General features: G+C 65.8%; 7 protein-coding genes across 7 annotated transcripts in view; 5 read left to right on the top strand and 2 right to left on the bottom strand.

Moving 5' to 3' along the window:
• The window catches only part of PFL1_00779 (uncharacterized protein), a gene marked incomplete at both ends in the record, with an annotated part of 8,398 nt that extends 5,003 nt beyond the window's left edge, over positions 1 to 3,395 (top strand). Inside the window, one exon of the mRNA XM_007878281.1 lies at positions 117 to 3,395. Within this exon, the coding sequence (XP_007876472.1) occupies positions 117 to 3,395 (3,279 nt within the window). The remainder of the gene's footprint in view (positions 1 to 116) is intronic.
• Positions 3,396 to 5,217: 1,822 nt separating this feature from the next.
• On the top strand, positions 5,218 to 7,899 carry PFL1_00780 (uncharacterized protein; the record flags this gene model as incomplete). Its single annotated transcript, XM_007878282.1, has 1 exon — positions 5,218 to 7,899. The coding sequence occupies one exon, from the start codon at positions 5,218 to 5,220 to the stop codon at positions 7,897 to 7,899; it is 2,682 nt and encodes an 893-aa protein (XP_007876473.1).
• Positions 7,900 to 8,805: 906 nt separating this feature from the next.
• On the top strand, positions 8,806 to 10,338 carry PFL1_00781 (uncharacterized protein; the record flags this gene model as incomplete). The annotated part of the gene is made up of 1 exon (XM_007878283.1): positions 8,806 to 10,338. The coding sequence occupies one exon, from the start codon at positions 8,806 to 8,808 to the stop codon at positions 10,336 to 10,338; it is 1,533 nt and encodes a 510-aa protein (XP_007876474.1).
• Positions 10,339 to 10,800: 462 nt separating this feature from the next.
• On the bottom strand, positions 10,801 to 12,034 carry PFL1_00782 (uncharacterized protein; the record flags this gene model as incomplete). The annotated part of the gene is made up of 5 exons (XM_007878284.1): positions 10,801 to 10,824; positions 10,995 to 11,300; positions 11,465 to 11,618; positions 11,777 to 11,859; positions 12,008 to 12,034. 5 exons carry the CDS (start codon positions 12,032 to 12,034, stop codon positions 10,801 to 10,803), a joined length of 594 nt encoding a protein of 197 aa, XP_007876475.1.
• Positions 12,035 to 12,679: 645 nt separating this feature from the next.
• Positions 12,680 to 17,608, bottom strand: PFL1_00783 (uncharacterized protein; the record flags this gene model as incomplete). Its single annotated transcript, XM_007878285.1, has 1 exon — positions 12,680 to 17,608. The coding sequence occupies one exon, from the start codon at positions 17,606 to 17,608 to the stop codon at positions 12,680 to 12,682; it is 4,929 nt and encodes a 1,642-aa protein (XP_007876476.1).
• A 627-nt stretch (positions 17,609 to 18,235) lies between these two features.
• PFL1_00784 (uncharacterized protein) lies at positions 18,236 to 18,923 on the top strand (the record flags this gene model as incomplete). Its single annotated transcript, XM_007878286.1, has 3 exons — positions 18,236 to 18,381; positions 18,512 to 18,791; positions 18,885 to 18,923. 3 exons carry the CDS (start codon positions 18,236 to 18,238, stop codon positions 18,921 to 18,923), a joined length of 465 nt encoding a protein of 154 aa, XP_007876477.1.
• A 3,248-nt stretch (positions 18,924 to 22,171) lies between these two features.
• Positions 22,172 to 24,712, top strand: PFL1_00785 (uncharacterized protein; the record flags this gene model as incomplete). Its single annotated transcript, XM_007878287.1, has 4 exons — positions 22,172 to 23,063; positions 23,413 to 23,453; positions 23,564 to 23,661; positions 24,097 to 24,712. The coding sequence occupies 4 exons, from the start codon at positions 22,172 to 22,174 to the stop codon at positions 24,710 to 24,712; spliced, it is 1,647 nt and encodes a 548-aa protein (XP_007876478.1).
• Between the last annotated feature and the right edge of the window lie 1,107 nt (positions 24,713 to 25,819).

Below are 25,819 nucleotides of genomic sequence, written 5' to 3' on the forward strand. Positions count from 1 at the left end.
ACGCCGCGAGATGGACGCGTTTGCCGCCACCGAGTGGCGGGGCCTGCTCGCCGGCCTCGAGCGCGAGCGTGCGCTGCTGGCGCCTGACCGACGGCGGCCCTGCCCCGCTCTGGAAGCTCGACTCGACCGAGGGTCCTGCCCGAGTGCGGCTCAAGCTGCAGCAGCTGCCGCTCCAGGAGAAGGAGACGGACGAGGCCCCCTATCGGCCAGAGTCGACCGTCGGTGGCGATACCATGCCGTCTTCGCCCATCGAGCTGGGCCATGGCGACGAGTGGGGCAGCGCCGACGCGGGTGCGCTGTCGCTTTCTCCGTCCTCAGGCGCTGCTGCCCTTCCCCCTGCGCCCGTGGCTCCTCCTCACCACCGGGCCGGCGGCGCCACCACGACCTCGGAGTCTTTCAACCCAGATGCACAGCCTGTGTCCAACGCTGCCGCCACCGCCGCCGCCGCAGCAGCAACAGCAGCATCGACCTCTGCCAGCTCCCTGCACGACGATGGCGCGGGCGAATCGGGCGAGTCGCACCACGAGGACAAGTACCGGCGCGTCCTGCGTTCGCTGGAGCGCGGCGACATCATCGAGGCGGTCTACAACACGTCCCGCGTCGTCGGCATCGAGTCGCGCGGCTGCCTGTTGATCCTCGGCAGGACGTCGATCTACCTGATGGACGACTACTTCCAACGTCCCAACGGAGAGCTGATCAACGTGTGGGAGGCGCCTCCCGAGGAGCGGGACACGCTCGTCATGGCGACGCTCTCGTCGGATGCCTCGCGGCCCTCGGGCCTGATCGCCCAGCTCGAGGGCGATGCCCAGACACGCAAGTGGCCGTGGTCGGCGGTGCAGATCTGCCACCGTCGGTCCTGGCTGCATCGTCGGACGGCGGTCGAGATCTTCTTTGAGGACGGCCAGAGCTGCCTCCTCGTCTGCCGCCAGACGGTGACGGCTCAGAAGCTGTACCAGGAGCTGCGCCAGCGTGCACCTTCGGCCGTGTCGGCGGCCGAGGCGATGCGCGAGGGTATCCGCGAAGGCACCTCGGGCGCATCCGGCGGTGGCGGCAACAGCATCAGCCTGGGCTCGCGCCTCGCCGGCGCCGTGCTCGGGCGGACGCAGCAGTGCGGAGCGCTGACGGCAGCCTGGCGCGACGGCCGGATCAGCAACTTTGCCTACCTGATGGACCTCAACACGCTGGCAGGGAGGTCGATGAACGACCTGACCCAGTTCCCGTGCTTCCCCTGGGTGCTGGCCGACTACCACAGCGTCGAGCTCGACCTCACCGATCCGGCCACGTTCCGCAAGTTCGAGCTGCCGATGGGCGCGCAGACGGCACAGCGGCGGCGCGAGTTCGAGGAGCGCTTCGGCCAGCTGGTCGAGGTCGACATGGAGCCGTTCCACTACGGCACGCACTACTCGACGGCGGCCACGGTGTGCGGCTTCCTGATCCGGACGCGGCCGTTTGAGCGCCTCTACATGGCGCTGCAGGGCGGCAACTTTGACCTGGCCGACCGCACTTTTAGTTCGATTGGCAAAGCGTGGGCCTCGGCGTCGGAGCTGTCGCGCGGCGACGTCCGCGAGCTCATCCCCGAGTTCTTCTACCTCCCCGAGTTTCTCGTCAACTCGAACCGCTTCGAGTTTGGCGTGACGCAGGCGGGCGAGGTCATCGACGACGTCGAGCTGCCGCCGTGGGCCAAGGGCGATCCGCTCCTGTTTGTCCAGAAGCACCGCGAGGCGCTCGAGTGCGAGTACGTCTCGCAGCGCCTCCACTCGTGGGTCGACCTGGTGTTTGGCTATCGGTCCCGGGGTGCCGAGGCCGTGGAGAGCACCAACGTCTTCCACCCGCTCAGCTACGAGGACGCCGTCGACCTCGACTCGATCGAATCGTCGATGGAGCGGCAGGCCGTGGCCCAGGTGATCCACAACTTTGGCCAGACGCCCTCTCGGCTCTTTTCGCAGCCGCACCCGCAGCGCAGCCGCAGCGAGGTGGCGACGCTGCCGGTGGGCGAGCGCTTTGGCGTGCTCGAGCATCCGCTGCTGCTGATCCAGAGCGTGGCGCCGATCCGCAGCCTCAAGAACGCGGTGCACTTCATCTACCCGCACCACCCGGAAAAGGCGTTTGCGTCGCCGCGCGACTACCTCATCCTGCCGCACCTCGGCGTCTCGCTGTCGCTGGGCCACCTCGACGGCAGCGTGCGCATGTTTGGCGCGCGCGACGCCAAGCGGCCGCTGGCGGTCGTCGAGCAGCTGACGGCGGAGCGCATTACGTGCATCGCCCAGGCGCGCTCCAAGGCGTTTATCGCGGGCAGCGCCGACGGCGTCGTGTCGGTGTGGACCGTGGACACGGCGGCCAGGGAGCTGACGCTGGCGAACGTGCTGCGCGGCCACGACCGGTCGGTGCTGTGCGTGGCGGCGTCGTCGGCGTGGAGCATCGCCGTCAGCGGCTCGCAGGACCGGACGGCCATCGTGTGGGACCTCAACCGCGGCAGCTACGTGCGTACGCTGCGCGGCCACGACGTCGGGGTGCAGCACGTTGCCATCGACGACAAGGTCGGCTGCATCGCGACGGCGTACGGGCCCGGCGTGCGGCTGTGGTCGATCAATGGCGAGCTGCTGGCGTCGGTGGCGACGAGCGCCAGCATCCTCGAGCCCATCTCGAGCCTGGCGTTTTATGAGCGAGACTACCACGTGGGCCGCCTCGCCGTGCTCCTCACTGGACATCGGGGCAAGGTGGTGGCCTGGCAAGCCGTCTTTGACGACGATGGTCACGACGTCGGAGAGGATGGCCGGCGCACCGGTTCGAGGCACGGGCTCAAGTCGTCGAAATCGACCAACTCTCTCGGCGCCGGCGCCGCCACCGGCACCGGCGGCCCAGGTGAGGCGGCCCAGCAGGCGTCCGAGGGGCACTCGCGCAGCAGGAGCAAGGCGGGCGGTAGCGGCGGCGGCAGCGGATCTGCTCTACCGCCAATGCCGTCGTCGAAGACCAAGTGGAAGCTGGAGCGATTCCACGTCCTGCAGCATCAGGAACGGCTTGGAGCGGCGGCGGATGCGACCTCGACCTCGACCTCGACCTCAACGACCTCAACGACCTTGACGACGACGATGACGGCGCCGCTGATTACGGCCATCAGCAGCACGCGGCGGATGGTGCTGACGGGCGACGAGGTGGGGCGTCTGTACCTGTGGACGCTGACGGGCGATGCGGTGGGCGTGCCCGACGGCTTCTCGAGCCGCTGTATGAATGGCGGGTGCGGCCGGCGGTTTGGCGTGCTCGAGTCGCGGCGGACGTGCGGCGGGTGCGGCGGCCTGTTTTGCAACGGCTGCGCCGCCCACCACCGCCAATTTGCCACGTCGATCCGCTTCTGCCCGAGCTGCCACGCCGTCGTCGACTCGGCGCCCTACTTTTGACGTGGTCGCGGCCTCGTGCGGGACGAGGTGTTGGATCAAAGGTCAGCGGGCGGGCAAGCAGCCGAGCAGGCAAGATAGACATGCAAAGCAGCAGCAGCAGCAGCAGCAGCAGCAGCAGCAGCTAGCATTTCATCGAGATCAACTACTACACATGCGCGCAGGTTGGGAGCTGAGCGCGGGCGATGTGGCCATGTGATGTGGGTTGCCCCCTGCTAGCGGTACAGTCCGAGATGCGGGCGCAGTCACCAAGAGGCCGGGCCGGGGCTAGCCATTATCAGGCAAGGAGGAGAGAAATGACGTTGGCGGCGTGTCGTGGGCCGTTCCTGGTCTCGTTTGCTGCTGGTGGCAAGGCCAGGGCGGCTGACGGAAGCCGCGCGCCCGCCGCCGCGTGGCCTGCTTGTGGTCGGGCTTGGCCAGGCTTGGCTCTAACGTGACGGGCCTACAGCTTGGGTTGCACCAAGACGAGCGTCGGCCCTCGGTCTCGGAAGGCGAGGCAAAGGAGGGGCCGCCTGCCCGCCTGCCCGCCTGCCCGCCTGCCCGCCTGCCCGCCTGCCCGGGTTGATGAAGTGAGCGTCGGGTCGGGCGAATGGAGGGCCGGGCGTGGAAAGCCGGCGCTGCTGTGATAAGACTGAGACTGAACCGCCTCGCTTGTGAGTGGGCCTGGGCCTGGCGGGTGAGCTCTATCCCCCCCTGTCTGTATGCCTCCTCCCTGCCGCTTGCTGCCAGCACCACCTGGTTCTGCTACCGGTACCGGTACTCTAGAGATGGGGTACCGTGCAGTATCTCCGGCCTTGTACCCCACCGTGGCATGGCCTGAGGTTGTGCAACGAGCGAACCAACAAGGCTAGGTCGCCTGCGTCGGCGTCGGATGACGACTTGATGAGCGGCGGTGTGCCCGCCACAGAGCCGTTGCCATACGATGGGCCAGCGACAGAGGCCGTCCGTCGCCCTTTCCAATTCTTGATTGCCAACGTCACGCACGGGTCTGAGCTGCCGCGTTGCGTTGCGTTGCGAGGCCAGGCCAGGGGGCGAATGGCCTGTTTCCAGCTGCGAGGCAGGGCTTGCAATTCGGGGTCTCGACTTTGACTTGGACTTCGACCTCGACCCTCGACCCCTCGACGTCGGACCTCGTCGACCCTCGGTTCGGCTCTCTTCTGACCTGACGCTCAAGGCTGCTGTGCCCACCCCGCCTGGCCCATCCACGGCCCGCGCCGCTGCTGCTGCTTAGCTTTGCCTGGCCTGGCCTGGCCTGGCCTACCTGCCACAACTGCCGACTGCCGACGACGGTGGCCAATTTCCGTCCCCGACGACCATCACCCGCGCCACCACCATCATCACCGCACCATCGCACCACCTCATATCGCACATATTCCCCCTTCTTCGCCGCCGCACACCCTCTCGCCGCTCGCGACTTCAACGCAGAGCACGGCAATTACCGCTCGCTCGCTCGCGCGCCCGCCCGCCCCACACGCCCCCTCTGGCTCCCATTGTCCGCCACAACACCCGCAGACGCACCCACGCCCGTCTTGCCCGCCCTTCCGGCAACGTCGATCGACACAGACGCCCCCCTTTCTCTCTCCCCGCTGTTTCCTTCTCTCTCGATCGTGCCCCCCAATGACCCACCGCTAAGCCAAGCCAAGCCAAGCCACTCTATCTCACTCACATCCCTCGACTCAGCACACTTGGCAGTCCCATCGGCCGCCCTCTGCCCCGGCCCCGTACGACCCCTGGCACCGCCGCCGCACTTCTTTGCATCTCTCCTCGCCCATCTCGGTCTCACTCGCGCCTCTCTTCACCACTTTCTGCCAACACGCTCCCCGAGATGCCCGGTCTGCTCTCACTGCGCCGACCCGCGGCAAACCCGCCACCGCAGAACGACGGAGACGTCCAGCAGACCACTGGCGGCCCTCTACGGCGCCTCCTCGCAGGCAGGAACCACCGCCATGCCCAGGACGTCGACGTCGAGATGAACCAGACTGCCGCGGGCCAGCAACCTCTGCAGCAGCAGCAGCAGCAGCCCGCCATCCAAGACGACGATGCACAGCCGCTTCCCTCTCACGACCGACAGGCATCCGGACGCTCCATGCTCTCCCAGATCTCGATACCCTCCCTCTCGGCTCTCCGACAGCGCGACCGCGACGCCGAACTTCAGCGCCAGATCGACCGAGCCCAGAACCGCGCCACGATACCCACCCCAAACCAGCTCGAGAACGGCACGGCAGCAGGCGCATCGTCTGATCCCGCAGCAGCACCCGCCCTCGCCGACGGAGCTCCCGCCACCATGACCAGCCCCTTTCAGCCGCCGCCGCCTGCCGCCACCAAGCGCTCCGCAAAGAGCAGAAGGGAGAGGGAGGAGGCCGCCACCCTCTTCGGACCCAATCTCGCAAACTACTTTGGCAGCGGCAACAGCACCAGCGGTGCCATCACCGCCGCCAGCCAGGCCGTCACCGCCGCCTCGCCCGTCCCGCCACCCACGTCGCCCGACCTGGCTAGCCCCACCGGCCCGCTGCCGCTCCAGGCGCGACAGGCCAGGCTGGGCTCGCGCGGCCGTGCACGTGGCGCCTCCCTCTCCGGCCTCAGCATGATGTCGCTCGGTGCCGAGTCGGTCACCTCGCTGGGCGCGTACAACACCCAATCCACCGACAGCGCCTCGGCCGCGACCATGGACGGCTCCACCTACGACCTGATCAGCCAAGTGCCGCGGCCCGACGTGGGTGGCGAGATTGCCATGAGCGAGGGCATCGACCTCGATACCCTTAAGCGGTGGGTCGACCGAAGCGCTGGCACCGACCCGGGCCCCCTCCAGGCAGGGCCCTCGGCCGCCACCATCCCGCCGGTCTGCACGACGCTGCAGTCCTACGTCAATGTCAAGCGCAACGCCGTCCGGCTGGCGGTCAAGCAGCCCGAGGAAGCGCTCGCGGCGTCGCCGGCTGCTGCAGCCACCACTGCCGACCTTGGCCCCCTCGGTGTCTCCGACGACCACTCGCGAAGTGCCAGTGCGTCGACCGACGTCAACCTGCTGCGCACACAGCCTTCGCTCTCGGTCCTGCCGTCGCTCTCTTCTGCGGCGACTGGCAAGGGCAGCAGCGGCACTACGGCTGCGACCTTGCTGCCCGACCCGACCCACACGATCTACTTCGAGTACGACTGCGCCGCACCGTGCGCGAGCGCGCAGATCTTTATCCGCGCCAGTCGCAAGCACGGCAGCTGGGTCAACTACGTCGCCCCGACAAACGCCGACGGCCAGGTCGATGCATCCACATCCGACGGCGTGGCAGCGATGCTGGCCCTGCGCGGCCCGCCGCCGCATGTCCTCGGGTGGCCGGTCCACGTTGCCCGCCTGAAGAAGGGATTCGGTGTTGGCCACAAGGCTGCTCTGTGCCTCGACCTCAAGTACTACGCGCCGCCTTCCGACAAGCTGTCCAAGAAGGCCAAGTCGGCCGCCGACGGCTCGAACGGCGGGGATGGCGGCGGCCAGGACGGCGACGCAGGCACCGTGCTAGGCCAGAGCCAGGGGGCGGCACAGGCCGAGACGGCGTGGGGCAACCCGATCCCCGAAACGCCTGCGTGGGACGTGCAGAGAAGGCTCGAGATTGAGCGCGATGAGCAGGAAGAAGAGGCCGCGGCCGAGAGGCTGCGCCGCGGTGGGAGGCAGCAGCAGACGTCTGCGGCCGGTGGTGACGCAGCGACAGACATTGCCGCTGCTGCTGCTGCTGCCGGTGCGGGAGGCGACGGCACGAGACCGGCGGCCGACGACGCCCTCGTCGAGACAAAGGAGCAGCGACTGGCGCGGGAAAAGGCCGAGAGGGAGACGCTCAAGGTTGCCATTGTGGTTGAGGCGCTGGATGCCAACGCGCGGCCGCTCAAGGAGCCCAACCTGCAGACGACCTACCTGCGCCTCAACTCGCTGCCGGTGCGCAAGCCGGCCACGACCGCGGACGACTCGACTTCGGCAGCAGACGCAGCCGCGGCCACGGCCAAGGAAGCCGAGGACGCCAAGCCGCAGCGGACGTGGTCGGCGCAGGTGGAAGGGCAAGAGGCCGAGATCGGACCGCACCGCTTCCAGCTGCAGGAGCTGTACGGCCTGTCATCAAGGCCGCCACCGGTGCGACCGGCTGCGGCCAACGAAGAGGGCGACGACAACGAGGACGGTGGAGGCGGCGGCGGCGGCGTCGGTGGCACCACGGGGGCCTACGGCACTTCGGGCACGTTTGCTGGGGTGGTCGACGACGACTCGAACGGGACCGAGTGCCTAATCTGCCTGAGCGCGCCGCCGACGACGCTGCTGCTGCCGTGCACGCACGGCCTCTGCCTCGAGTGCGCGGTGCAGCTGCGGGAGAGCGTCATGGGGATGCGGCAGACGGAGCGGAGGCGCGGACGCACGCCGCGGCGCAAGTACGCGTGCCCCGTGTGCCGACGCGGGTTCACGAGCATGCTGCACCTGAGCAAGGCCGACGAGAAGCTCGTGGCGCAGAGCTCGGCGCTGCCGACGGGCGGCGGCTGAGCCCGTGTACCCCTTGGCTCCGCTCCTGGAGCGTGGATCGTTCGTTTTCTTGTCTTTTTGTGTTTCTATGTCGATTGATCGAACATCGCATCCGGTCGGTTGGCGGACCAAGGATACCCCCCTCGCCGTTGCCTAGTCTTGTTGTTTCTGTTGAGCCTCGGTTGGTCGCCCGGTCGACTCGCTCGCTCGCTCGCCGTTCGCTCTCTATTTGTACGGGTAGCCAGGACGAGGAGGTGCTTGATACCTCTGAGAGGCCATTTAGAGAGGGAGGCGAGGTGGGCGTCACAAACTGCTGTTGGCCTCGATGTAGGGCTGAGGCAAGCCAGCTTGGAGGGTGGTGCGGGGAAGAGGGACAAGGCAAGCCAAGGCAGGGGGTGGGTGGCCTCTCCCCTTGTCGGCGTCCGTCTCGGCCGAGAGGCCAGGCGGCACGACGGACAAGCAGCAGCTGGCACCAGGGTGACCTAGCCCTGGGGCAAGCAAGGCTGCTGCTTCCCTTCCGAATCCCATCGTCTTGGTCATCGAGAGCCTTTGTGTCACCCTCGCAACCCCGAATTCCGGGGGCCCCGCACGCCCCAGAGCCACACGACCAAGATGAAGCTGAAAGCCAGCCAGGCCAGGCTGCGCTGTGCTGCAATCGCGCTGCGGTAGGCCAGCTGCCCCGCGCTTGGGCCCCGCAGACGGCTGAACCGCTGCTCGGATCCAGCGCTGCTCTCAATGGGGTCTAGAGCAGGCCATGCCAGGCCATGTCACCCGCCCCAACCCGCGACGCTCAAGCCACGGTCAGGCAGGCCACCCTCGCCCACGCTTTCCCCCTCTCCGCCTGGCTTCCTCGTCACCACCATCTCTTCCCTCACCACCACCACCCCCACCCCACCGTCCCACGGCTGACATCTACGCTCTCCCACCATGTCCGCCGCTGCAACGACCGCCGCCGTCGCCGCTCCGCCGCAGCGCCACCGCGTCGATCCGCGCGTCGAGGCGGCCGTGCGCGCCGCCAAGCCCTTCCAGCCGCGCTACCTGGTGCCCCTGCTGCGCATCCTCGTCTTCCACCTCTACTTTGTCCCCACCTCGCTCCTCGCCATCCCGCTCATCGCACTGCGCTGCATCGTCCCGGCGCTCCGGCCCAACCCGCGCTGGTCGTTCCTCACCGCCCTCTCGATCCTCAACGTCCGCCGCGCCATGCGCAGCATGATCCGCTTCGGATTCCAGCCCATCCAGCCCCGCGAGGGCGGATGGAGAGACACCCGCGGCAGCATCGCCGCCCTCCTCAACGTCCTCAACTACTCCGGCCCCGGCGGCAGCGTCACCCACCCCAAGCTCGCCGCCGACGCCGCCAAAAAGGTGGCCCGGGGCGTCGACAAGGTCTGGTTCGACCCGCCCCCGCTCGACGCCCTCACCGACGTCCTGTCGGTGCGCACCCAGGGCGCCGGAAGGGGCCTCGCCGTCCAGTCGACCCACTACGCCGGCCCACCGCTCCTCGACCCGGCATTTGCAAAGACGCGCTCCCGCGCATTTTGGTTCATGCATCGCCCCGGCGTGCTCCCGCCCTCTGCCCAGGCGGCGTCAAAGTCGGCAACGACGACGACGACAAAGACGCCGCCGCGCGAGCGCCCCGTCATCCTCTACTTCCACGGCGGCGCCGGCGTCACGTTCAGCGCGGCCGACCTGTTTATGGGCCAGTGCCTCGCCTCGAACCTGGCAAAGTCGAGCGGCGCCGACGTCTTTTCCGTCGACTACCTCCTCGCGCCGCACGGTCCCTTTCCCGTCCCGCTGATGCAGGGCGTGGCGGCCTACATCTACCTCCACCGCACGCTGGGCTACCGCACCGACCAGATCTACATTGGCGGAGACTCGTACGGCGCCTGGCTGACGCTCTGCCTCGAGCGATACCTGCGCACCTATGCCCACCTCGTCCTCGACGACCCAGAGTCGCACGCCAGCGGCGCCGAAAGCCCCAGCTTCGTCGCCGGCCTCGTCCTCCTCAGCCCGCACATTGCCCACGACGGCGACCACTTTGCCTCGCGCCAAAAGTACGTCGCGACCGACATCATCGACCTCAGCTACGGCGAGTGGGGCGCCGACGCGCAGCGCATCACGCCGCGCCACCGCGCCACCAACCCGCTCCCGCTCTCGGATCCGTGGTACACGCACTCCAACAAGCCCAGCGACGAGCTCGCCCGCCTCCCGCCCGTCTACATTGCCAACGGCGACAACGAGGTGCTGCGCGACGAGGGCATCTACTTTGCCCAGCTCCTCCGCCAGGCCAAAGGAGGCCTCGCCGAGTCCGACCCGGAAGTCGTCCTCGAGAGCGAGCCCGATATGCCCCACGACTACTTTACCCTCGACACCGAGCGCGCCCGCGCGAGAAAGGTCTATGGCCGCATCGGAAAGTGGATTAGAGGTATCACCGAGGGAAACGGGAGCGGTTACCGGCTCTGAGGACGCGTTCCGGTGGCGTCGCGTCGTCGTAGAGGGCGGCGGACGACGACGAGGGGCTGCAGCGAGGAGCCGCGAGCGCGCGAGGGGCAGCCGGGCCGCCTTGCTCAATGTATATACTTGTAGATGCGCGGCCATCGCGCCGTTCGCCCCTGGACCCCCTTGCGATGACGCACCGACCTACCCGCCGCGATGCGATGCGAAGCGAAGCGACGAGACGCTATGCTGCACCGCTACCGCCGGCCGCACTGCCGCCGTCGCCGCTCATGACGCGGCTAAAGAAGAGGTAGGCCAGGATGGCGACGACGACCGCCGACGAACGGGCGCCCAGGATTCCGCGCCTTGGCGCCGGTGCCGGTGCTGGTGCTGGTGCTGGTGCTGCCGCTCCCGCTGGTCGTGGTGCTGCTGCGGCGGCGGCGGCGGTTCGAGGTGACGCGCTGGATGCGGTCGTACCGGTCCCTGACGCTACGCCTGCGCTTGCGGCTGACCCTGCTCAGGTTCGACGGGAGGCAGGCTAGGACTAGGGTGAGTCGGGCGTCACTCGTCGCGCCGCCACCACCCGGCATCGCAGCGACGTCGCCGGATGCCAGTGCGTGCGAGCCGGCGCAGGGGGGAATGATGGGGATAGGAAGAAGGGAAGGGGGGAGCTAGATGTTCACCTCACCTTGCACCGCCTCCGCCGCCGCCGAGGCAGTCGCAGCCTGCTGCGTCTTCTTCCACTCGCCCATGTTGGGCAGGTCCTTTGGTCCGTCGCGCACGGCGTACTCGGGGAAGATCTGGCAGAAACGGCGGTTGGCGAGGTTGTGCTCGTGGCTCTTTGCGGCCAGGGTGCGCCGATCGGCGTCCGAGGCCGTCACGGAGCCCGTCGTCATTTCGTCCGAGCACATGAAGCTCAGCAGGCCGATGAGGATCGTCGACGTGTTCCAGCCGGGTTGCCACGTATGCGGGTGGTAGTCGGACATCGACTGGTGGGTTCGTAGCGGGGCCAGATGGGAGGGAGCCAAAGCGAGGGCATGGCGTGTGAGTCCCGGGTGCATGTGCGGGTGCGGGTGCGGGTACGATGGAGGGCAGAACGGGATCGGAAAGAGGGCGAATGAGGGGCAGATGGGCAGCGCGAAGGACGACTTACGGTGCAGATCTTGGTGTCGGGCTTGAATCGGCCGCTCGGGGTCGACATCTTGATGCCCGGCGGCTTAAAGGGGAACTCGGGAGGAAAGATGAGCTGGCCGTGGTACTCTCCGCCCGCGTACGGCGTGTCGGGCGGGCCGCGAAGAATGTAGTGCCTGCCGAGACGGAGAAGGTTCACAGGATGAAGGGGGAGAGAGGAGGGGTGATGGCGGTGGGTAGGGCGTTGCGTTGCGGAGATGAGCATTGCTGCATCCACCTGGGGATGAACCGACCGAACGGTGTGCCGTCAGCGGGAGGGGGAGGGCTGGCTCACCACTCGAGGATGTTGTCCTCCTTGGGTCGGGCGTAGACGAGCGGCGGCGGATCCTTTTCCATCAGCTGCGCCTCTTTTGTCAGCTGCAGTGTCAGTAGCAGCATCGCAGCGCGCGGTTCAAGATTGAACCGAGAGGGAAGGGTAGGACGAGATGAGCCACCGGCACTGCGCCCATCTGGCATTCATGCATGGTAGAAGGGGGTGGCTGGGCCGCAGGGGGTCGCAACTCACCCGTCGGATGGCGGCTTTACTGGCCATGCTGTGCGGATGACGATGGGGAGATGGCGGGCGTCGAGGCGAAGTGGGTGTTTGATGAGGGTTGCGCCCGCTGCGGTGGATCTACGGGGCGAGTGTCGGGATAGTGTGGGGTGGGGTTGGTGGTGGTGGTGGTGGTGGTGGTCGTGGCAGGAAGGATGTGGAGCCTGGAGGGCTGGCCGAGCTGGCAGGCAGACCGACCCTGCGCTTGGACCGCCCTCCGTCCAGCCCCACCCCCGCTCGAAATTTCCACCCCCGCAAGTCGGCCGCACTAGCAGCTCAGATCGTCCAAGCCTGCCTGCCTGCCCCAGCAAAGCCACATTGGACGAGTAACGACGTCGCTCAGACCGGCGCCGCCACACTCTTCAAGATCGAGGGCAACTAGAAACGACTGCTCAAAATGCCATTCCATGGATCGGCTTCGGTGAGGTGTTGTGAAAAAGAGGCGAGAAATCGGGTTAAAAAAGTGCCTTCTTCTGACAGGCTTCCCGGCACTTTCAGGCAAGCGTATGGTTGTACCTGCGACTTGGACGAGCGCAGTCGTTTCGTGATCTTATGGATCCAGACGATAAGAGGCCACAGCCGAGTCATTCATGCAGCGGCTCAGCTAGATTCCAGCCGCCAATACCAGCGAGAGCGGGGCAAGGATCAACGAAGCGGCGTCGACACGGAGCTGCTGGTGGAGCTGCTGCGTCGGCTAAGTTGTTGGCCGGGAGGGATGCTGGGGCTACGCGACTCGGGGATGCGGTGCACATCGTCGAGGCTCATGTTTCTCGCGGCGCGCAGGTTGGCCCGGGCCCCTCGACCGCGTCCACGTCCGCGTCCCCGTGCCGATGCGGTCGAGGTCGCAGCACCGGCACCGGCACCGGGGGCGGTGTTGCGCGCCGAAGAAGAGGACGCAGTGGTGCTGCCGCCCCCTCGACCGCCGCGACCTCGTTCACGACCGCGTTTGGGCGCAGGCCGCCACTCGTCGGCGCTCGAACTGCTTTCTCCGCTCTCCGCTGCTGCTGCTGCGGACGGACCAGGCTCAGTGCCCTCTTGTCCATCGACCGCCTTCGCCTTGCCCTTGCCGCGCTTCGTACCTCGAACCGCCTCCTTTGCCGGTGCTGCTGCTGGTGCGGCGGCGGCTTTCCTCGTCTTCTTCTTCGCCGCCGACGTGGAGGTCGTCTCGGCACCGGGTCGTTGTCCCTCCAAGGCCTCTACGGCCGCGTCGAGCTCAGCGACCCGATTCGCGTCATTGGAAGCCGAGGCCGCCTCATCCCGACGCACCACGGGTCGGCGCTTGGCCATCTCCTTGCCGAGAAGCTCCTCGGGGACGTGCGGCTGGATGTTGGCCTCGACCATCTCGATGCCGTCCGACGACGAGGCAGAGGACGACGAGGCAGAGTCGCTGTCGTCATCGCTGGATCCGGCGGCCGCAGCGCGTCGACGACGGCCACCGCGAGCCTTGCCTGCACGCTTGCCGGTGCCGCCGTTTGCACCGTCGCCGCCCACCTTGGACTTGTTGGCGGCGCGGAAGCCGTTGACGACCTCCTGCAGCCGATTGGAGCCGTAGGTGGGCTTCTTGCGCCCGGCATAGACGCCGAGGCCGGCCGTGGTGTCGAAGAAGCCGTTGCGGTCGAGCGTGCTCTGGTTGCCGCGCGCACGGCTGCGCTGGTTTTGCTTCTCGATGATGGGCAAGAGGTACTGGTCCGTCTTGGTGACGGGCCAGTGCAGGTATTCTCCCAGGAAAGTGCGCAGGCTATCGAGGTCGGGCAGTCCCCACTGGAACGGCTCATCGCTCTCGTCGACCGTGGGCTGGTAGTAGGCGTCGAGCACCTCGGGCTCCGGCCACGATGGCGCTAGGTGGACCTTGTTGCGCAGCGCCTTTTTGATCCGTCGCATCGTCTTACCGCGCGTGTCCTCGGGAGTGTCCTTGCCCATCTGCACCTTGTACCACCAGTCGCGGAACTTGAGCAGGCCGTCCTCGCCCGAAAAGAGGGCGAGGAGCTCCATCGCCAGCACCGGTCCCACGCCGGCGAGGCCCTCGGTGTAGTCGCTGCCGAGGAAGTAGGCCAGCCGCACCAGCTTCTCGCGGTCCAGGCCGAGCTCGCGCTGCAGGTCCGAGAGCAGGAAGCACTCGACGACCTTGTTGTTGTTGAACATGTTTTTGTAGATCCGCGTGCCGCCGAACAGAAAGACGTCGCTGTCGTCGGTGATGATGCCGTCGACGAGCCGGCGGCTGACGAGCTCGGCACACTGGGCCTCTGCCTCCATGGGCGCCGTGATGTACGGCAGGCCAAAGAGGCGCAGCATCATCTGGATCTCCTGCGCCATCTGGCGGGTGATGTCCTCCTCCGACTTTCGGCTGTTGGCGTGCTCGGCACGCAGCGCATTGACCTCGTTTTCGACCTCCTGCTGGACATCGAGGAGGCTGCGGCCCTTGCTTGCGCTGAGAAAGGCGGCAAACTCGTTCTGGTCGGCCGTCAGGCGTGCGATCTCTTCCTCGTCCTCGGCGTCCATGGCGTCCAGCTCCTCGGCCGTGGGCAGAGGGAAGCCGTCGGCGCCCAGAACGACGGGCTCGGGAGAAGGGGTGGGCGACCATTCGATTGGGGTCCCCTCCCGGCTGCTGGGCTGCGATGGCGCCGGCGCGGGCTCTAGGGGCGCATCGACCTCGGTAGTGACGGCGGGCAGGTTGTCGAGCACGATTGGCTGAGGCGACTCTCGCGCCCGATCCTTGACGACATCAGCGGAGGTCAAATCTTCTGCCGCGGGCGGCGGGGGCGGCGAAGAACCGATGCTGATGGGCTCGACGTCGGCGGCCCTGGTGGTAGTGCTGCGCCGGCCGATTCCGGGGGATGCTGGATCCGCAGCGGCATGGATGGTTTCGCTGTTAGTCTCGGAGCGTTGCATCGGCGGCAATGGCTGGGCTTCGACGGGGGACAAGGGCGCGTCGACGTCAATCGCCTGCACAGACTCAGCGTGCGGCTCGCTACGAGTCTCTTTGACGGCCTCCTCTACTTCATCGTCGATTCCCGCCCCGGCGGCAATCGCGCTCTGTGTCTCAATGACACTCAGCTGGGATGTCGCTGCCGGCTGCGGCTCCGGAAGTCGAGCTGATGGCTCCCGTCGCCGCTCCTCGCTCGCAGCCCTCTCGGGCGCTGCGGCCGGGCTGAATGTTGGCCTTTCCTGCACGTTAGGTTTGTGCGCCACGGAGGACGTGGCGAGAGAAGGACTCGGCGCCGCAGGGAGCCTAGCTGCCTTTTCCAATCTCTGCTGCGATGCCGAGCGGGTCGGCGGCGGCATCGCTTCGCGTCGTGCTAGCGGAGCGGCCGGTCCACTGATCGGGGGTTCCTTCTGGCTGCGCTCCGGAGCGTTCTTCTTCGGGGTTCCTTGTGGCGCATTGACCGGGATTTGACCTTTCTCCGAGAGAGGGGCAGGCCGAAGTGCGCGCAGGGACCCGGCCAGACTCTTGCGCGGCGGTGCTGGGGATGTCCCTAAACTCGCGCCTGATGTGTTGCGGCCGACGAGGGCAGCCAGCTCCTTCATGCGATCAGAGCTTGCGCCGGACTGCGGAGCCTGCATCTTGGCGTCTGACGAAGGAGCATTTGCAGAGACGTCCGTGCTCTCCGTCGCACGGGAGGGCGACTTTGTCATCGCAGCAGCGGATGGCGGAGCCCTCGTGTAGTCCCGCTGAACGGCGGAAGGAACGGTGGGCACGTCGACGTCCTCGAACTCGATGCCTTCAGCCTCGTCTTGGTCGAGGTCGTCGCTGCGTTCTTCGAAACCAGCGGGAACAGCCTCGGTGCCGACATCAGCCCTTGGCACCGGCCTGGCAGAAGTCATCAGGGACGATGGCGAAGAGGCGCTCGGCGAACGGTGCTCGGCGCTCGCTCTCATGGCGGTGTGGAGCGATATGGGCTCCCCTCCACGGCTAGAGAGTCCGAAGCCATACAGCTGTCGCGGAGCGGCCGCCTGGTCGCGCTCCGACTCATCGAGCGCCCGTGACAGGTCCTCGGCCTCGTCTGCCGACATCGGGTCGTCGATGCCCTCGGAGGCCGCATGGTGCGCCTGCTCGACATGGAAGTTTCCGTCGTCGTCGTCATCGTCCTCGCCGTCTTCGGCGGCCAGATCGATTGCGTCTGTGCGGCTAGAGCCGAAGTCTCGGATGAAGAGCGGCTTCTCGCCCGCCCTTCTGGCGACATGGGGCCGAGCATCGAGGTCGTCGACCTCGAGTCCCGCCTCCTTGCGTGCCTGACGGGCGTGCTGCTGTGCGCGCATCTGCAGGATCTCGAGCGCCTTTTCCTTGCGCCTGACGGGATCCGCTTCGCTGCGCAGAGCCACGACCTCGGGGTCGATGCTGTCAGCCGACCTATCCGACACCTCCATCGCCGGGATCTCGACATCGTCCATCTCGAGCTCGAGCTCTGGGTCGCTGTGTGTGCGCTCGTCGTCGGTCGTGTCGAGCGGCTCGTGGTCGTCGTCGACGTCGATGGCCTTTTCGGCCGTGGCGCCCGAGTCGCGCACCCCGAGCACGAAGCCGCCCTCGGCGCCCGGGTTCCGCACCAGCACATACTCCTTGTTGCGCTCGCCGGCGACTCGGAGCGGCACCTTGATGTTGGCGCTCCCGATCTCGTCGGTGACCGTGAGGACCTTTTGCGTGAGGTCGTTTCTTGTCTTGAGCCCGGCGATCTGGGCTCGTGAGAAGTCGATCGGGGTCGGGGCGGTGGCGAGCATCGACTGGAGGCGCTTGTACGACGTCATCCGCGACTGCGCGCGCAGGTCGCCGACCAGCTCGTACTGCAGCTCCGGAGGTAGACTTCGGAAGAGCTCAGACTCGGTGTCGAGGTCCTCGGGCGCGATGGTGCTCATCACGGCCCTCAGCTCTCCCTCGGTGGCGAAGCGATAGTCGGCGCGCTTTCCCTTCTTGCCATTCTGCGCGCTCATGGTGTTGAGGTCGCGTTCGAGGGCGGGCAGGGCGTAGGGATCCTTGTGCCAGTCTGGCTTCTTGGGCTTGGAGGGCGAGCCAGACTTTTCCGGGCTGCCATTGCGGCTGACGTCGTGGGACGACGTGGCGCGGCTCCCAGATGGGCTGGCCTGTCCTTGTAGAGCTGTTCGGGACAGGGGCGAGGGCCGGCCTTGTTGGAGGTCATCGTAGTAGACGGTGTTCTCGTCGAGCCCGGAGGCGGCTTCCGCTTCCCCGTGGTCGGTCGGTTCTGATCTGCCCTCGGCGACGTGCTTGATGGCCGCCTGTCGCAGCTGTGCGGCGAGGAGCTTCTCTGCGGTGCGGGCGTGCGACTCCTTTGCGCCCTGCTTTCTGGCCTTGCGGTTTGTGAGGGTGCGCCTCTTCATGACGGGGGCGCCGCCGTCAAAGACAAAGACGGGGCGGATGCCGTGGAAGAGTAGCTTGAGGATGCGCCAGAGGAAGCCTAGGATGTGCGCGTTGGACAGCGTGCGGCCCTCTTTGTCGCGCATGGCCATCTGGAAGTGGTAGAGCCAGATGGACGAGTCGATTGCAAGCCGCTTTCCCTCGAGCGTCTCGAGCTTGATGGGCCGCGCCACCGGCTGGAGGAGCTGCCAGAGGCCTTGGACACCCATGATTCACGGACGCGGCTGTTCGAAAAGAGCCAGGTGAAAGTGAGATGCAGATTGTCGGAGTATTGCCTGTGGGTTTGTGCTGTTCCTCGGCACCAAGGTAGCAGGGCAGAGGGCCGGGGAGGGCAGCTAGGTGGGCATCTCTGGATCTTGCTGAGCCGCGATGCGGGCCGGAGGAGCAGATCGAGCTGGGCGCTCCTTAGCCAGGCATGAGCTCGATGCGGCGACGTTGAGCGGTAGTGAGGGCTGGCTGGATACGGGGTGGCTATGGCGGGTGGCGTCGATGATGGCAGGAAGGAAAGCCGAGAATGGCCGCGAAGGGCTCAGTCAGGCGGGAAGGCTCCGGGCGCTGCAGCACAATGATCGGATCCGACCGATCTGCTCGGGGCGGCGCAGGGCAAAGTGGAGGAGACGACTGGCCGACGGGAGATCAGCACCCGAAAGCCGAGGTTGCCTCTTCGACGTCCAACACCCAACCAACACCGCCAGGCCATCCCCGACTAAACCGACCGCCACCTCACTCGCGTCGTCTTCCTCTCTCACACTCCGTCGCCCTCTCCGCCATATTACTGCTCGCGAGGCTCACACTAGCGCCTTCGAAGCGTACTCCACCATCGACAACCATCCACCATGCTCGTACCGCCACCAAACTACGGCATGGTCGAGGAGAATTTCTATCGATCCGGCCAGCCGGACCAGCTCAACTTCCCCTTTCTCGAGAAGCTTGGCCTTAAGAGCGTCATCTGGCTAGCTCCAGAGGAGCCAGAACCAGGCTTGTGGGTCTCAGTCTCTCTCGATAGGCCGCCACATGCCCTGTCGATGGCATTCGTCTGACGACCCGGTCCTGCCTCTGCCTTCTTTGCCGTCTGCCTCGGCCCTTCTCCGTCATCTGTGCCCTCCTTCCAGCCTCGATTTCTGCGTCGACCAAAACATCCAGCTTCACCACCTCGGCGTGCTCTACAGCACAAACGCGTGGGATCCAATCACCGAGGAGGTCGTCCTCCAGGCCTTGCACCTCCTCGTCCAGCCCGCAACCTACCCGGTTCTCGTCATGTGCAACCTCGGCAGGCATCGCACGGGGACCGTCATCGGCTGCTTCCGCAAGTTGCAGCGCTGGAACCTCAGCGCCATCCTCGAAGAGTACCGCAGATACGCCGGCCCAAAGGTCCGCGTCATGAACGAGCAGGTAAGTCGAGTCGAGTCGAGTCGACGATACGGACGCCTCGCTTCCTGACACGCGCGTGCCCTTTCACCACCCATTTACACCATGCGCATGCAGTTCATCGAGCTGTTTGACGAGGAGCTCGTGTTTGGCTGAGCTGCCACTCGCGCGGTCGAGCCGCCGCCCGTCTCCCAAGGCCGCTAACGGCCCGCTGTACTTGTATCATCGCGGCAGCCGCTGCCTGCTCGGCCGGCTGCACCGCAAATCCTATACCCGTGCATCCCGACGATTGCCCTCGACTGTCAATCCCGGTCGGCCGACAGGACAACCGTGAGTACTGTCGAGCGTCGCAGTCGCCATGGGACACACACAGAACGTACTGCGACATGACTGGCGCCGGCAACTTTGCTCCGATGTGCGGTCCCTGCTGCGCTTGGTGTGGCCCGCAGGCTGGATACGCGATCCGACGGACAGGTAGGTACATACGGTCAATGCTGCTGTTCCTGATTCGGGTCAAGGCCCTCGCGCTTGCTGTGAGGCGCTGCTGACTTCGCCGCGTGGCATGAACCACCTGGCCTCCACGGGTGTAACTACCGAGCAGGGTACAGTGATGCAGCAGGTGGCGCGAATGTCCGGAGGCGCTGTCGGTGCTCCCTCGACACGGTGTTCAGCTCGTTATTCTGGCCACCCACTCTCGACGGGACGCAAAAGCCCAGTACGGAGCGGAACCGTCAGCTTCCACGGACAAGGTGAGCAGCTTCGCCCCGGTACGGTACGATGTTGGTGATGTCCTGGCGGCCCGGAAGCGCTACCTATCCAAAAGCGTTAGACGAGGCTCCTCGTTTCCAGGTACGATTGCCGGCAATCTCTTTGGCGTGTCCACCCACGTTTTATGCCTTCGGCTGGAAAGTGGTTCGCCGTCGTCTGACCAACCCACCATGCTACAGGTATCGCTCCGTTGCCCACCACACCGCACTGTTCCTTACGGTTGCCTGGCAGGAGGAGACGGCAGTCTCGCCGAAAGACTCTGCTCTGGCCGACCCGTCCCGTTTCATTAGGCAGAAACGACCGCGACGCTGCGGTAGCCCTGCCATCGAGCCGCGCCGCGGGTTTTGCGGCGACATCTACGACGGCAGACGTCTACGGTTGGATCGATCCTGCAGCTGCAACCATCAACAAGAAGGTGAGGGAGGTGGCGGCGGGCTTCGATGGCGGACCAAGCGGTCGAAGACCAAGCAAGCCTAGGTGAGCCCGCCTTCTTTTGTGTTCAAACGGCAGGTATCCTGGCAGGGCACTGGGTGCAGCAGCAGCCGCCGGCGAATCCTTGCGTTGTCTAAATCCAGCGATTGTCCTCTTTTGTCTGTACGTTTGATCATGCAGCTACATGGCGTGGGTGGTGGCAGAGCGGAGCTCCTCCTTTTGACCAGCTGATGGAGGCTGCGGCTGGGAGCAGGTCAGGCGGGGCAGGGAGGTAGGTGGGTGTAGGGACGCTCAGTGCCCCGCCTTGCGTGGCCTGGCCTGGCCTGGCTTCTCGCGTGGAGCGCTCTCACTCGACCTTTGCTTTGCTTGCCTTGCGCTTGTCCTGCGCTGCCTGGCATGCCAGCTCGCCGCCTTTTGCCGAGAAGAAGAGGTGCCAGGGCCCAGGGGGTGCCCAACATTTCGCTCCGAGTCCGGTTGGTCCGCCCCGGCAATCCCCTCTCGGCACTTTTCGAGGTGAGTCGTCCGCTTTCTTGCTTCGGAGAGCAGCCGTCCGACGACGAACAGAGGGCACATGCCGTCGTCTCTGAACGCTGCTCTGCTGCTCCTTTGCCTGTGGCGCAGCGGCAGCCTTTACGTTCGAACGTACGTGGACGCAGCGGGCTTCCGCAACACGCAGAGGAGAATTTCTCCTGCCCGCCTGCGTGCGCAAGAGAAGCGCCCAGCCTGCGACGCAATTCTCCGCGACGGACAAGCCGGGCGGGCCTTTTCAGCCTGCGTGCGTTTCGACTCCGCCTGCTGCATCCTCGCCACCCAACTCGCCGGTCGAAGACAGCCGACGACCAGACCAGCGAAAGGGACGTCTGCAACAAGCAAGGCTGATCAGGATCGGATGGTCGAAGGAGCGGGACGGGTTTCGTCTGAGGGATGGAGACAGCAAGCCCTGACAACGCATGGTAGACCAGGGCGGTCCCAAGACTCTTGGATGGAGCTACTTCGCCGAAAAGAGCGAGTACAGTGCCTGACCGACGACGGCCGCGGGGGATTTTGGCCGCAGCCCTCGCCGACGTCGCTGTCTCATGCGCACACGACGAGGGGCAGAGTGATTTTCGTTGCACTCGGTCGCAGACTCGCAAGCAAGCCAGGCATGGGGGGACGGCCTCACGTCGGTCTCGCTTCGCAGGCCGCCAGAGTGTGGCAGCGAGGCGCGGCGCCCGTCCGCCCGCTCAGTCGAGCGCGTCCTGCACGACAGAGATCAGGAGGCGTAACCCCTCTTTCCCCGCTGAGGAGACCCGACACCACGCCCACCGCCTGGGCCCAGCGCGGAGAGATGGCCGAAGTCATTGATCTTTGACCCTCCCCCCCCCCACTCTCGCTTACCGCTCCGGCAGGACCGGTCGTCGCCTGGCCTGCCAATCAGGCCCCTGCCTGCCTTTCTCGATGCCACACATGGTTGCAACAGGGCTCGACGGCGCCGATGGCGACCAGGATGCGGTTTCATGGTTCCACGGCCCTAGCTCCTCGACCTTGCGCCCTTGCGGCTCGAGGCGAGCTCTCGTCTGTCTGCGCCGTCCACGCTCGCTTCCATCCAGCCGTGAGATGCTGCGCACCGCTGCGGCGTTGGGCCGCGCAGACCGTTGTACGTGTCTCGTGTCTCTCTCCTCCGCCACCGCCCTTTTCTGACCCCCCGCGCATAGATCGTTGGTCACCTACTCATTGTTGCCCTCCCTTCCAACGGACTCTTCTCGCACAGCAGAGCCACGATTGGCCAGCCCTGCTTGCTGCAGGACCGGACGGCGTGGCGCTAAGCGAATGCAAAGGGCCCCAATCTTAGCGCGGCCATGCTAAGCCATGCTCGCTGGTGTCTGCGCAGACGAGCCACGCCGTCGTCGGCCGCCCAGCAACCAGACGCGCTCCCCATCTGGGCATGTCGCACTTCGGCGAGGCAGTTGCCTTGTGTGCTTGCCCAGCTGGCCACACCGGCTGGACGCTCAGGCTAGCCGGCTCCCCTTGGCCCGGTGGCGGGGCTCCGGCTTGCGAAGAGCGGCCAAAGCGAGCAGCCAACGACGCCCGTATAAAGGTCGTCGGTCCCTCGGCGCCACATCTCAATCCGCCCCCTTTCTTCCCACCATCCCCCCTCCCCACTCCCCCTAAACCCTTCACGCCTGCGCCCGACTACGGTCAGCGCGCTCACGACCCTTGCCACGATGAAGACGATCACCAACCCCTATGTCCTGACCGCCCTGGCGTGCACGGGCGGCATGCTTTTCGGCTTTGACGTCTCGTCGATGTCGGCCATCCTCTCGACGCCCAACTACCTCGTCTACTTTGGCCCCAACGACAAGATCACCGAGTGCCCCGACCGTCCTGGCGCTCTCTGCTCGCCCGGCCCCAGTGCCGACGTTCAGGGCGGCATCACCGCCTCGATGGCCGGCGGTTCGTTCCTCGGCGCCATCGTCTCCGGTCTTCTCACCGACCGTCTTGGACGCAAGAAGGCCATCTTCCTCTCGTGCATTCTCTGGATCATCGGCTCCATCATCTCTTGCGCCTCGGTCAACGTCGGAATGCTCGTAGTCGGCCGTATCCTCTGCGGTGCTTGCGTCGGTATCGCCTCGGCCCAGGTCCCCGTCTACATTTCCGAGCTTTCGGTCGCCAGCATCCGCGGTCGCCTCGTCGGTTGCCAGCAGTGGTCAATCACCATCGGCATCATGGTCTTTTACTACGTCAGCTACGGCTGCAGCTTCCTCGGCAACCGCATCGGCGGCGACCAGGACGGCCGCGGCACCGCCAGCTTCCGCCTGCCCTGGGGCCTGCAGATGATCCCCGCCATCGTCCTTATGGGCTTCATTCCCTTCATGCCCGAGTCGCCCCGCTGGCTCGCGTTCCAGAACCGCCACGAGGAGTGCCTCGAGGTCCTCGGCCAGGTCCACGGCCACGGCGACATCAACAACCCGCTCGTCCAGGCCGAGTTCCAGGCCATCCAGCAGGCCGTCGAGGAGGAGAGCAAGAGCGGCTCCGGTTACCTCGACCTATTCCGCAACGGCATGGCCTGGAGGACCCACATCGCCATGTTCACCCAGATCTGGTCGCAGCTGACCGGTGAGTTTTGCCTCGTTGCCGACGCGTACGGGTTATCGGCCGGGCCCTGTCTCTCTGATATGTTTCCTGACGCCATCATCTTACCGTTTTCTCTATAACCACGTCCGTCCCCATCAACCCGCTCTTACACATGACGATGTTCACACCCTTGAACGCACCACGTTCACATCCATGATCGCACCACGTTTACACCCTTGATCGCACCATGGTCACACGCTTCTGGCGCGTTCCTCCCCATCAACGCACCACGTTCATACCTGTAAACGCACAACGTTCGCGCGTTCCTCCTCGTCAACGCACCACGTTCATACCCGTAAACGCACAACGTTCACGTCCGTGAACGACACAGGTATGAATGTTTGCATGTACTACATTGGCTACATCTTCGCCGTGAGTTTTCCGACGAAGAACGACGAAAACAGACGGAAAAGTCGTCGAGGAACTGCTTGGCTGACCCTTATTTTTCTTTGTTTCCCTTGCTCTACCTCGACGCGACGCAGATGGCGGGCCAGACCGGCAACATCGCACTCGTCTCCTCAAGCATTCAATACGTCATCAACGTGCTCATGACAATCCCTGCTCTTCTCTATCTCGACAGGTGAGTACTCGCTCTTGAGTCTTGAGGAGTTGTTTGATGGTCTTCGGGGCGACTCGGCATCCCTGGCGGTGCGAGGGCAAAAATCTAGCGGCGACGCGTCCCTCGGCGGCGCGGCAGGAGGGTCCGAGCCCGACTGCAGGCAGATGTGGGGCTTGGACCCTGACGTGCATGCGCCTGCACGGACGCCTCGCTTTAGGACCGCAGAGTGCCCGTTGGTGCCCTGCGGGACAGCAAAGCCAGAAGCAGGGCCGAGGTCGGGCGGTACCGGGAGACCCTCTCGCGGCGCCATGTTGGGCGCCCTTTCGATGCCTGTAACCGGTGGGGTGGAGTTGACCGGAAAGGAGGGTTCTGGGCGACGGTGACGGAGACACGCCGGACGAGCACCGCTGACATTCTCGCGCCCCTTGTCCTCTTTGGCGCCTCGCAATCCAACAGGTGGGGACGCAGGCCCACGCTGCTCGTTGGCTCGACCCTGATGATGGTCTGGCTGTTCACCATCGCCGGTCTGATGGCCAGCTACGGCCACTTTGTCGAGTCCGACACGCCCGTCCGCTGGAAGGTCGAGGGCGCCCCCGCCAAGGCCATCATCGCGTGCACCTTCCTCTTTGTCGCGTCGTACGCGCCGACCTGGGGTCCCGTCTCGTGGACCTACCCTCCGGAGCTCTTCCCGACCAGGCTGCGTGGCAAGGCCGGCTCCGTCTCGACCAGCTGCAACTGGATTTTCAACTTCGCCCTCTCGTACTTCGTGCCTCCTAGCTTCCGCAACATCCAGTGGAAGTCGTACCTTATCTTCGGCGTCTTCTGCTTCGCCATGACCGTCCACGTCTTTTTCGCCTTCCCCGAGACGGCCAAAAAGTCGCTCGAGGAGGTCGACGAGATCTTCAACTCTGGCGTCCCGGCCTGGAGGACGAGGGCGATTGCGCAGAACAACAAGACCGAGCAGCTGGCGCGCGACATCGAGGTCGGCAAGGCTTCGGGACCGATCTTCACCAAGGACTCTGCCTCGGCCTCGTCGCCCGACTCCGAGTCCAAGGACGAGGCCAAGGCTTGATGAGGCCGTCCATTCGGCCTCATCAGCTTCTTCCCGCCCCCGTCACCTGCCTCTGTGCCTCTTTACGATTGACGGTTCCCCCCTCTCCCATCGATATCTGTCGATCCGATGATCCTGTAACACCATCACGACCCCCCACCCTTCACGTATTCCCGCCCTTCACGTATTCCCGGAGGCCCATTCCAGTCGGGCCAGTCCCTTTCCCCCTTCGATGTTGAGCATGTGTGGTCGCGCTGCTGACAAAGTGGTTCATACACGGCAGTGGCTAGGCTGCGGTTGCCTGGGCGGCGACCTAGTGAGAGCACGGTAGGACGATTCAGGGGCCAGCCAGGGAGGGATCAGGGCGCAAAAGCGTCACGTCACGCTGCGCTGTGCCTGCGTCCGCCCGCGGAGGGGGCTGTCATCGGCCCGAGACCTCCGCGGCTTCATTGCCCGTTGCCCGTTGCCCCCCTTTTCGACACGCTTTCCGAGGAGGTGCCGCGCTCGTTTCGTGATCCTTGCAATTGCTTTCGGGGCCATTTCCATGAGACCAAAGGCGATCTGTAGAATTCAGCACCCACCTGAAGGCAGGGTGCTGTCTTCTACAGATCGCCTTTGGTCTCGCAGAAACGGCCGCGAAAGCAATCGCAGGGATCACGAAACGAGCGCGGCACCTCCTCGGAAAGCGTGTCGAAAAGGGGCATTGCAACTAGCGCGCCTCGACATGGAGCTCGAGCCCGCGACCTGCCTGCCACCTTTGTCCTGAACTCGACCTGCCTTTGGCCTCTGTACGACTGGCCCGTGGTCTGACCTCTTGTCGGCAGCAAAGGGGGCGCCACCACCGTCGACGCTCTAGCATTCCTCGAGTCGGGACCCAACGGACGGACCCTTTGGCTGGTGCGCGTAGGTACCGGCAGGGCTGCGGTGGGTGCTGCAGACGCGTGACCGACGACACGCCGGGATCACATTTCCGGGGCGCAACGGGGCCCGACGCCGCCCCCACCTTCGCGGCCGGTTACAGCGATCCGCTGGCTCCTCGCTCCCTGTGCTTGGACTCACCGTCTCTTTCGAGCTAACCACCCCCACCGCCCGATCCTCCATTGTCATCCTGATGCGCTCCACTCTGTA

Source organism: Pseudozyma flocculosa, assembly GCF_000417875.1.
Source record: "Pseudozyma flocculosa PF-1 unplaced genomic scaffold scaffold00002, whole genome shotgun sequence".
NCBI lineage: Eukaryota > Fungi > Basidiomycota > Ustilaginomycetes > Ustilaginales > Ustilaginaceae > Pseudozyma > Pseudozyma flocculosa.